The 12,312-nt window shown below is 44.2% G+C and overlaps 1 protein-coding gene across 1 annotated transcript in view; it reads left to right on the top strand.

The window, feature by feature from the left end:
* The window catches only part of KLHL29 (kelch like family member 29), a 1,176,991-nt gene that overhangs the window by 305,631 nt on the left and 859,048 nt on the right, over nucleotides 1-12,312 (top strand). Inside the window, 2 exon segments of the mRNA XM_078647716.1 lie at nucleotides 2,906-3,018; nucleotides 3,020-3,206. Coding sequence (XP_078503842.1) covers nucleotides 2,963-3,018; nucleotides 3,020-3,206 — 243 coding nt within the window. The 5' untranslated portion in view covers nucleotides 2,906-2,962.

The raw sequence follows: 12,312 nt of genomic DNA, 5'->3' as shown, positions 1-12,312 counted from the left end.
TCTCACCTTCAACGGGTCCTGGGTCGTTTGGCTGCCAACACCACCTTGCCTCCCGGGAAGCTGATTACTCACTTGAATGGGAGTGGGGATTGCCATACTCAGAGGGAGTATACCATGGTCAATGGTCAGCCCTCTCAGCTCAGTGACATCACCTGAACCACCAACTCCAGGGACCTCCCCAGCGATGCCGTCGGTTCAATAACCCGGTGGTCTCCACCCTGTCGATGGCCAGACTGCCTGAGGATAGAATTGAGGATTAGCGGGAAATTCACAATAGGCGGAGCTATTGCTCCAACCCATGCCGAACTCTCGGCCAATCGGGGGGGTGACTTGTCTTGGGTAAAAAAAGGTTAAGTCCACTATGCCAATTCCCGGCCCCCCGGAGTTAGGTTTGTATTTGCAAATAGTTTGTGCTACTCTACTATCCCTAAAATTCACCACCACGCAGTCTCCTTCCAAATGCTTGTGGCCATGACCCACCCAACCCACCCTACCCTTCTGGCTTCTATAATTGATCCATTATGGCCCCTAGGAAGGGGTCTGTTGGACTCTAGCCAGTGCAACGTTTTATTTGTTAAGGCTTGGGGGGATTCATTTTGATCAGCCTTCAGGGTGGGTACATTTATAAGGACAACAACATAAGGGTGACAGTCTGGAGGTAGGTCCATAGGAGGGGATATTGGGGCAACTTTGGGTAGTGGAACTTTTGGGACAGCTTTTGTTGATAGTGTTTGTGGGTGGATAGGAGCAGGATTATTATTCATAGTTTTGGCTGGACAAGCCTGACTATTAACTTTACCTTTACCCGTCCCCTTTGGTGTTCCCTTCGATTTAGCAGGACCAAGCCCGCCCGGCTTCGTGCCCGGGACTTTAGAGGGATGGGGCTACTTGGATGGACTTGCGTTTTTTGGCGAATACTCCCAGAGGTAGCCACAAGCGGCACTGAGGGAATATTGTCAGTCAATTGGGGAGTTACCAAGATAGCCGCAGAGGGTACAACAGGCAAAGCCTGCTGGGGCTCTGCGGCTTTCCTGTTTCCAGTGGGCCCTCCTTGTCCCTCTTCCCTTATCCTAGAATGTAGTTTAATCAGTGCTTTCAACGAAAAAAAGCTATCTAGGGTTGACTGTTTAAACCTGTCTATCCTGTCACTCAGCCCTGTTACTCTGTCGACAATCGGGGACAACAATGTTTTCAGCAATTCCTCGATTTGTGCAATAGAAACAGGGACACAGGGAGCTGGTGGCTGGTAACTAAAAAAGGGAGCTGCACCTGCTTTTTCTAGGTTGGGACCACTCCCCTTGGTAGAAGAATGATTGATCGGGCCCAAACCCTCACCCGTTTTAGTACCTATGCCCTTGGTCCCATGTTTCCTTGGTTTCTTGCACAATTTCAAAGAGCTTCTTTTGCGCGGACTAGCAATCCTTTTCCTTTTGGTGGTTACAAGGATCTTTCGAGCCAACGGCGGGGTGCCTAGTGACTTTGGATTTTCCACTGTGGGGGGAGAACAGGCAGGGCCTGCTATGGGAAAGAGGGGATGCAATAAGAGACGAGGCTGGATTGCCACCGTCCTCAGAAGGAGGTATGGATGATATTGTGACCTAGTTGTTCTTATAAAAGTGGACCTTGTTTGGGATATCGCAATACCACGACCAATGTGCAGTGATAAAGCGGTTCTTCCAGCTTCATTTTCCCACCTTGTCAGTGCATTGCAGTGGCAGATGGCTATGAAAAAGAAGCCTTTTGATTGTTTTTTAATAGGGATCAAAGTGTTTGTTTACTTTTCTAAATGATGGGTAATTTTATGTGGATTATGAGAAAGTTCTTAAATGTTGTTGTCCTCAATAGGTTGGATGCCACTATCAACGGGGCCACTATCAATGGGTACTTATATGACGGACTAATAACAGCACATGATACGTATTATGTTGTGAACCAGAAACAAATATAGAGGTTCTAAGCGCTATCTAAAAAAAAACACACTTAACCGGCATTTTTCATATATGAATACTCGGATAACATTAAGGGTTGGCCGAGTCCAGGCTTAAATCACTGACCTTTGCCTATTTCATGATTTGGTTAGACTACGAGATGTCCCCTATGACAAAGGTACCCTCTTCACTTTGTGCATAGCATAGCGGTTTGGATGTTGAGTTGGACTCTCACTGCTTGTAAGTACATAACTTCCTTCTTTTAGCAGCCGTTTTAGCTTCCTGTGGAGCTTTATGTTTAGATCAGGCTCACTTCCCGGGGTTACTACTGACGGAGGAGTTGAGATGGACCACAGTTTTTGAAACCCTACTCACTCTTGTAATGAGTGGGATTAAAGTTTAGTGCTCTGTGGTTGGGGCAGGTGTTGTTGGCCATATATCCCTTGAGGACTTACTTGTACATGCAGTTGTTAACAAATCAGAAGAATCATTGTGTTTTTAAGTAATTCGATAACTGAATTCAAACATCTCAGGTACTATACTACCACATAATCAATCACCCTTTATCATCCCTTACCATGATTTCTTGATGCAGTTTTGGTCGAAAGGGCAAGATGTCTGATATGCAGCTGAATGCCTGTCACCAACTTGTCTGCATGAGGCTTCCTTTACAGAGCATTAAAGTGTTTAGCTCCTTGAGATCTTAGTCTAGAAAATTCATTGAAGCATGCTCTTTGTCTGCTTTTAGAAGGTTTCAATTCAGTAATTGAATTTCTTAACTAAGTTCTGAGTGTATATATATGTGTTTATAGAAAGCCATAAATACTTTTTTTCAACGATGTTGCACCCATCCAAAAGCGAAACATGCTTTTTTTGGGGATGCAATGTTCATGTTACCAGTAACTTAAAAATATATATTTTGGTTGTACGTGCTTGCTTTTCAGATTCCATTAACCCATCACTCTTTATTATTTCAGGTTCCCACTTTCCCTATTAGGAGAAAGAGTCACAACTGTAGCCGCTCTCATATCGAGATGTCTCGCCACCATAGCCGGTTTGAAAGAGACTATCGCGGAGGCTGGGAGCGTTGGGAATCATGTGAATACTACAAACTGTAACAATACTGTTGGTGTTAATGGCAACAACCGACCTGGACTTTTGCCATTGCCTATTGTCCGCGCTCGGCTTCCTACACCTGTCTCTTCAGCGTCCACCACTGTTAGCAGTGATACCACAACACATCTCGGCACCAGTTCATCTACAGCTGCAACTACCAAAGTAAGAACATCATCTTTTCAGTTCATTGGCTCCGTTCACGTCGAACCTTGGTGCTGTAAACCAACCTCTTTATGAATGTAAATAAGAGAGAAAATTGATGGTTGTGTTCACTGAATGTCAGTGGTATTTGTCATTATCTGCTGATGGCAAGTTCTTCTGTCTTATATATCACTGGCAATATGACCCAAGAGACGGCATTATATTGGTTTTACTTTAGTAATAACACACCTTTCATTTGTTTGATGAATTTGTACTGTATAGGGAATATTGAATATTAATTCCCATTAGCTGGGCCATTAGTGGGTGGGTTAACTCAGCGTATGACGTTAGTAATGAAATATTGTGATGGGCATTAATGTGTGGCAATTAATCTCCAGCTCCTTCAGAAGAACCCATGTAGAAATCTGCTTCAGACCCCTACCAATCTCCATTTTAAACTTTTTTTTTTAACCGATTACATCTATGCAGTGAGGAGACATTACTGCTGCAGTTAGCGCTGTTGACTCATTCCCTCATACCAGAGACTCATTCCCTCCAGCAGAGTCATGAATCCTACTGATCCACTCCCACATGGAGGAGCTAATATTCCTATAATTCTACTCCCACCGTGCACATACTGGTACGCTCGTAGCATTTTTGAGTGAGCCATCAACTCACAGCACCTCGTCTCACCAGCCAATGCGTGGAGAAGCTCATGCACTCAGTCAAGCCTGAAGAAGTTTTCCCACACCCTCAGGCTGTTACAAACTGCAAGAACTTGTCCTCCTTTCCACTGTTCTCCCAGTAGCATGCCTGTTTGTTCAGATAATCATGGACCCCCTCCATCTTGTTAAAGACTAAAGAGGGACCCACATGTTGAACAACATATTACAGTGGTATCTATTGATATCTTATTGCAGGAATTCCTCAAATCCTTTTTTTTTTTTTTTTTTTTAAATCATCGTATATATTTTTGGGGGGAGGAGGGGGGAGTTTGAATCCCCTATACCCCTTTTTTTTAAACATACATATTTACATTTGGATGAATTCCACCCCAAGGCCTCTTTTTTCTATCTCCACCCCCCTTTTCTCCCTTTGTTACTTTTTTACACTTACTCCTCAATATTCCGTACCCTTCCAAGACCATAAACCCTTCATACCTTTAATGCCCCTGCCCTTATCCATACCTGACCCCTAGAAACGCCTTACTTCTTCATACGCTTAACCCTTATCTCGTACCCATACACATCCATGATCTCTATAAAAAACTTTGCTACACTGTACCCTTACCATCTAGGAACCCTAAAAACTTGTTAGTGACCTGCATGATTACCCCCTCTCTGGACTCAAAAAAAAAACCCTGCAAACCCCTTTCTACCACATACCCTTATCCATCCCTGAACTCTAAAAGTCCTTTACTACACCATACCCATCCATGAACCCTAAAAAACCCTACTGCTATGTACCATTGTCCATCCTTGAACCATTCAAATGTCTTGCAACCACGTATCCTTACGAATCCCTGAACCCTAATAAACCTCATTCAAGCCCTTACCACCCTGTACCCTTACTAATCAAATAACCTTAAAATCCCTCCTTTTTATTTTAGATGATACACTTACATCATTTAAAAAAATACTAACATGCATGGTAAACTAATGCATGGTAAAATACCAAAAAAGGCCTTTGTGGTACTTACCGGCGTGGTACCGTATACTTGCATTTATAATACTTTTATGCTTTAAAGCCGACAGCAAAGTATGCGGTTGAAATACATTTCTTAAATTTTACAATATTCTCAGATTTTTCCAAATTGGACCACGACTAATCTGTGCAACTCATAAGGAAAATTTGGTTTCACAATGATGCTAGAAGGGTTTCTGTTTGTTTACATACACTTCCAAAAATGACTAAACTTCCAAAAATTACTAAACATGCCTAAAAATAAGTAGCTATACATTGTCCAGAGATATGTGAAAATATCAATCACTTGCCTAGTGCTTGATTTGTAAAATAACGAGTGCCGATGCTCGAAGTGCTGCTCAGAAGTCCGGCTGGCGCTACTAAATGTCAGCGTGCCGAATACCAAGGCTGCGGAGACCTGAATCCGCCTCAAGCCTCTGTAATTCCCTCCCAGGCACCCCCTCCCCTTTAGCTCACTTTATCGGGTCAATGCTTTCTCCATTTGTGCCCGTTTTCCTATTTCAGTCCTCCTGTCACGCTTGTGTTTCATTCTCTCTTGCTGTCGCAATGGCTGATGGGTACAAATAAGTGAAGGTCCACAAAAGCGAGCGCCGGTGGCTCACACCAGCTCAAGTTAAGCACAGTCCGTGGCCACGTTTTTGAGATGTGCGCCCCTTGGAGAAACTCTAATAATACACTCTACAACCAGTCAACTGGGTCACTGCAAAACGATGTACCCTTGAAAAAAGGTTTCTTAAAAGAGACGGAACCACCGCTTAGCCGGATGGATACATGCTTATTTATTTTGGTGAATTAAAGTTTAACGTTCTGGGTTTGTTGTTTTAAAAGACAATGTGTTATTGTTGCGCAGTGCTATTAGACTCTGTCCCAAGAGATGACGGGCTACATTAGCCCTGCTCGCTGACATAATCAAAGAGCGACATGCGGCACTGAGGCAGCTGTTTGGCCGTCCCAACTTCACCCCGGGGGAAATCTCTGTACATGAGCACACCTACCGAGGTGCACGGATTTACATGATGCTCTGGAAAGCAATTTAGCTCAATTATCCTTGGAGGGTCCCCCCTCCAACATGTATATGTTTTACACAGGAAAACATTAGCACACTAATATTGAAGTTGCAAGCTAAGCAAAGATTTACTGTAATCATCTATCAAAGGAATTGATTTCTAAGAAAAAACAAGGTTGATTTCTTAGAATGAGTAATCTCCTTCATCACTATTGTATTATTATTTTCTGAAACACTCCTGTACCAGTTGTATACATTTATTTTATTCATGATATATATGCAGCGCTCACAATAAACTGCAACCATTTCAAAATGAAGCATAGGGAAGTTCCTTAGGCCAGGCCAAGGGCCGAAGTATTTTGCCGTTATGGAGTAGTATTTTTCAGCATTACTTATGTTTAAAAAATGCAAGTAAAACAGATTTATGTTGCTGCCCAACATTAAAATCCATGTAGGAACAGACTTTAGGGCCCTACTTCAATACACTATTTTATGTCACTAAGCGCATAATTTGTGCAGGTGTTCGCACCAGCACTTATTTTTTAACCCCGACACTTATCTATGAGTGTACCCGGCTCCTGTTTTTGGAAATCCTGTCTTCTTATTGGACTGTCATAAATAAGTGCCGGTGTAATGAAATAAGTACTGGTGCTGGCACCGGCCTACGCCGGCACAAATTAAGCACTCTGTGAAATACAAAATAGAAATAAACTAGGGCCTTAAAGTCTGTCCCTATCATTATATTATTTGCATCTATCTGGGGCATGTAGCAGCGTCTATAACATTGCAAAAATGGCTTCCTGAAAATAATCTTTTCCGGGTACTTATTTTATTCTTATTATAGTTATTATTGTTTTACAAATTAAGCAAGGATTTCATATAACTAACGTCTCACTGGTAAAACTTCCTGATACAGAAGTTTATTTTTTAAAACCAGCAATAATGGATAACCTTTAACTTTAAATCCTGGGCTCAAAATTACATTAGTATTAGTTCTTAAAATGTTTTAACTAGGAGTTTGGTAATAAGTTGAGGAGAGGATGTGGCCTAACGACTAGAGCAGTTGACCACAAAGCTTAGGAACCATGTTCGAGTCTCGGCCGGGACGCTCAACGTCCTGTGATTCTGGGCAAATCACATAATCTCCACGTGCCTAACAAAAATGAATGTGTCTGTCTGTGACGCAACTGGTGCTCATGTAAAGCACTCTGATACCTTTGGGTTGAGTTTGAGCTAAATAACCCCCCACCCTCTTCAAAAAACAAAAAAATCAGGAGCGGTTTCAGAAAAGCAGTTTCAGTAAGGAAGCAGTATAGGGGCTCCAAATTCGTAATATAAATTTAATGAAAAAATAACCCTGAACCACTTAAAAAAGAACCTGCAAAAGGCCCACTTTGGTATGCAAGAAGATCACCAGTGTAATATTTAATGGTAATAATAATTATAATATAATAATCACTTATACAATGCCCATGAAAAATTGATTTGTCTTGGTATATTATGCGGTTCAATTGATTTTCCAAATTGTAAAGAAGAACGGCTGGGTTGGGCTTGTCGATATTCAAATCATGCTCCCTGTTTCTGTCATCTGTGTACCACTCACCTCACTGACTTTTGTAACCATCATTAAACTGCATCTGTCTGTGCCCAAGAGCCTTTCTTCCAAACCCCACCTCTTCTCAAACACAGCGACCTACAATTAGCACCTCCAACTGTTAGGTAGGAAACACGCGCTTTCTCTTAATAATTGTGTGCGCCTGGCTGCCGCCTTCAGAGGTAAAGAAGTGAGGAACATGGTTGGCAGCCTTTTTAGTGCATTAGCAGCAGCTTCTTGTGACATTAAAAATGCAACATCTGTGGGTGGATACAGTAGATGCAAAAATAATGTATGTTCTTTTGTGGGAATGTTTGTGGTACTATAGCAGCCCTGAGTCAATTTCTGGCCTGGACTTCTTTGTTCTTCCTAAACTTTAGAAACATTTCATGTTTTATGATATTCCTTCATCTTGTTATGTATGGCAAGAAGTCATTAGAGTAATAATTGGATTCTGCAGCGCAGTAATTGACGGCTATGATGAAGCAGCAGTGGGTAACAGAACTTGTTACCCACTGTTTGTCATAAAGGAATTCAAGGCTGCTCTGCCTGGCCTACCTGAGAGCCTGTCAGACCAGTGCTGGAGAGCAGGCTTTTGGAGGTAAGGAAGAAAAGGCACAGAGAGTGGTGGGTGGCAGAAGACTAGGTTTTTTTTTTTTTACTTGTGGAAAGGGGTGGAGAGGTCAAGGTATGCATTGCTTCTCCACTGTTCTTCTGCCCCACATGTCTATTGCAAGCAGGGGCAGATGATTTGTGGGGCCTTACACAACCTAAAATTATCGATGGGTAAAAACCAAATAATTGGGGGGTGATTTTATTTTGGGGTCCTGAGTGATGTGCTAGGCAACACTAGTTTTGCTCTTTCTAGTGTAAAAGCCTTTTATGGTTGAGCCTCCAACAGCAGGCGCTAGCGCATGCACACGCTTGCGAGACACTATTGTTTTCAGTAAGGGGCTTGAAGCCTGTCCATTGGTTACCATTTGTTGGATTAAGCTTTACACTTCTTTGCTGTCACCTCATTGTCCAGCGCTGGCCAAATGTCACTTGCGTTGATCTCCTTGGAGCAGGGACCAAGCACAGATGGGTTCAACTTAATCAGTCACCGTCTGCCTCTCCTGACGAAATTGAAGTGATATTTCTTCCACCCTCTTCAAGCCCTGCCCCTGAATGGTACTCCCGCCCCTGAATGGTACTCCCTCCCTCTACCCCCACACCCCCCTCCTGTTATTTTCCCGCTATCCCCTCCTGTTATCACTGTTGCCAACGCAAGGCATATCCTACAAATTGCTGTTCTTCTATAGTAATTTCCCGTTTGTTTTGCACAGAGAAACTGCAGTTCATGGGTTATTATCCCTGTTCGCGCAGTCACACGAACTATTTTTTAAACTGAAAACGATGTTTAACCCTGCCATGACAGTCAGTGTTGCAAATGGCATTATTCCTTAAGGTATTTGTTGACTGTGGTGACCCTGCATTTCCAGTACTGGCCATACATATCACTTTGCTAATGCACCTCAATTATGTCCTGCTGCACTAACCGCTGAGACACGTGCAGCTTTCACAATGCACCTAATTCCTGCAGAACGTCTTCATGTCTAGTACTGGAGCGCCCACAGTGCCACCAATAGCCCACATTCACAACCTAGAACTTTTCTGCTATTCAGGACTAGAAGTCCAATGTTCTGCCAATGCAGCTCAGTCATATCCTGCTGTTCCTCCCACGCGTGTTCACGACTTTGTCACCCTCAGAATGTGTTCCTTCACCGGGAAAAACAGGCAGCTCAGCAAGTGCACCTCGGTCATAACCGGACACACCTGCAACCATTCAATCACAGACTCAACCACATAGAGCTCTGCACCACAACCATAACCTGCAGCATCCACTGGTATTCCCATTTAATGACCCTGCCACGGTCCCCTCAATTCACCTCACCCTTGATCTGAAGAATGACTGCTCTTTCGGTGCAGAAGCTTACAAATAGCCCTGCCAATGCAGGTCAACACCATCCAGGACCAATTGCTGTTCCATTACTGACAACAACATACAGCTTAGGGGATGCACCCCAGCCCTGACAGGCACTAGATAGTACTGGGCTACCAGATCTGCTAATGCCCCTTGCTACAGTTGGTGCACTGGGGCCAAGAGCCCTGATGTGCCCATTGAGCCCAGATTATTGCTATATTTTGCTACCCCAGCTGCAGTCAAATGGGTCATTAGGCCAAAGCCTACCAGACAGCCCAGCTGCCTGTTTTTTTTAAAGACACAGTGGGGACATTTGGAAAGCTTCCCTGCAAATGCATTCCCCCCTCTGATCATCATTGAGTTTGTGGTTTGTAAGTCACATTTGCTTGCTGCCTTTACTTACTTTAGGCTGTCCAGCTTGAGTTAGTCCATCTCGTTGAGCATAGCCTGTTTACCAGGGTTTCTTGTATTCTCGAGCGCTCACTTTCTGTAAACAGGCTTTTAAATTTTGTTCTCATCTTGTCACATTTGCTGTGCATTCAAAGACACAGGTCAAATGTCAGGCGCTGTCTTCTGAAGGAGCTTGGTGTTTAGTTTTCTTTCACAGACTTCAAAAGTGAGAGGATTTATGTGACAATCCTGCTGGGTACCCATGTGAGATGAAGGCTGTAGGGTGTTTTTTCTAGCACACAACAAAATGTATATGTTTGTTAATTTAGTGTGCAGAAATGTCAGAACATTTCAGAATTAGGAGAGCACAAATGAAGCAAACTTTTGGAAATTCTGAAGTGTGGTGGAACAAATATTTTAATACAATCAAAAAAATATCAGTACGCCCCTCCACTCTGCGCCCCCTCCGCTCTGCGCCCCCTCCACTCTGCTGCCCCCTCCACTCTGCTGCCCCCTCCACTCTTCTGCCCCCTCCACTCTTCTGCCCCCTCCACTCTGCTGCCCCCTCCACTCTGCGGCCCCCTCCACTCTGCGGCCCCCTCCACTCTGCGGCCCCTTCCACTCTGCGGCCCCTTCCACTCTGCGGCCCCTTCCACTCTGCGGCCCCTTCCACTCTGCGGCCCCTTCTACTCTGCGGCCCCTTCCACTCTGGGGCCCCTTCCACTCTGCACCCGACCACACTGACACTCCAATCTATGACACTCTTTTTTTTAAAACTTTATTTTTCATGTTTTTGTTGTTGGTACAAACTTTGACGGTACACATGTATCCACACATTGCGTCAATAAAGTAATATTCAATACTTTGTACAGCCTGTGGCAGCATTTGTTAAATACAGAAGTATAGAGTTGCATATCGTGGTGTGTTCATCCAGGTCCATCAGCACTCGACAGTTACATTAGTATTAAACTTTAAATGTCCACAATATTGAAGTGTCCGCACGCTTTCTTAACTGGACATACAAATAAAACAAGGTCAGGTTAGTGTTATAATCAACAAATACCAATACGGCCTCAGTAGCTCCCATCTCATACATTCTCGGTGATTCCTACCCATGTATTATCAATAAACCATCATAGATCTACCCTTGTGGCCTTCCTCCGCAATCCAGATCACCTTCCATTCCTACGCATGAATGCAGACTCAAACTATTAAATGTTAGTCTATGTGCAAGGATTGTGTCCCCTCTGGAGGGTCAGAGGGAACCTGCGCCAGTAAATAGCACTTCAGTGGGGCCCATATGTCAGTTGGTCTGGAGGCCACCGGTAATAGCTCGGCATATGTCGTTATTTGTTCCTGACAGTATGTAAGGTCACTTATCCACTCCTTGAATTTAGGTGCTCTCCCTCTGCCCCACCGGCATGCCACTCTCCTTTTAGCCATGAGTAGCGTCACCGCGACAAATCTGCGGTGTGCTGCCTACAGTGGTTCTACATAGCCCAAGAGCGCCAGTACTGGGGAGGGCTCCACCACACTATTATTCATCTTAGACAGGGCAGTAGAAACTTGTAGCCAATATGCATGCACTCCCTCACAGGCCCACGCTAGGTGTAAGAAGTCGACTTCTGGAACATGGCATCTATCACAGGCGTCTGACTCTCTCAAGTGGTATCTGTGCATGCTAACTGGCGTGTAATATAGCCTTTGTAAGAATTTATAATGAATTATTCTAAGTCTGCTGCTTGACAAGATTCGCTCAGTCTGTTGCGAACAGAAATCCCACTGCCTATCCGTCAGGTCCACACCCAGTTCCTGATCCCACTTTGTTCTGGCTATCGGGACTGGCAGCACTCTCAGCGCATGTGCGTCTTATAAATTGTCGACACTAGCCTCTTGGCCGTTGCGGCTTGAAGAATCCGCTGTAGTTGCGCAAAACTTAGGGGTTCGTTAGGGAAGTCAGGCGTGACCGATCTAAGCCCCGGGCGAAGGCGAATGTACAGGAAAATGTCAAGAGGTGATCGCTGTATGCCAAGAAACAAGTGATCCATTGTACGGAATGTCCCTTCATGATACAGGTCTCCCCACGTTTGAACATGTGTGCATTCAGCTAACTTGTGAAATATAGTCTTCTGTAATAGGGGCATGTCTGGGTGGTATGTTAGTGGCAAGAGCGGTGAGTATATCAGGGGTGTATCTAGCAGTTTGCTCAGTTGGGTCCAAGCATTGACCGTGCTCATCACTGTCGTCGGTGTCTTGTCCCTACCTGGGGAGGGGCATACAGTGCACCTTCAATAGGTACCGGCAGAGCTAGCCAATGCTCTGCCGCTATCTGAGGCATATACCGAGGCTGGTGTATCCACGAAAAAGCGTAGTGCGCTTGGGCACTATAATAATACAATTCAAAATCGGGAGTCCCAAAGCCCCCCTGTATATAAGGCCTGGTGAGAATCTCCCATTTGAGTCGTGGACT

The sequence above is a fragment of the Lissotriton helveticus genome, chromosome 6 (genome assembly GCF_964261635.1).
Source record: "Lissotriton helveticus chromosome 6, aLisHel1.1, whole genome shotgun sequence".
In the NCBI taxonomy this organism is placed as follows: domain Eukaryota; kingdom Metazoa; phylum Chordata; class Amphibia; order Caudata; family Salamandridae; genus Lissotriton; species Lissotriton helveticus.
This window is presented reverse-complemented; position numbering and strand designations above follow the sequence as displayed.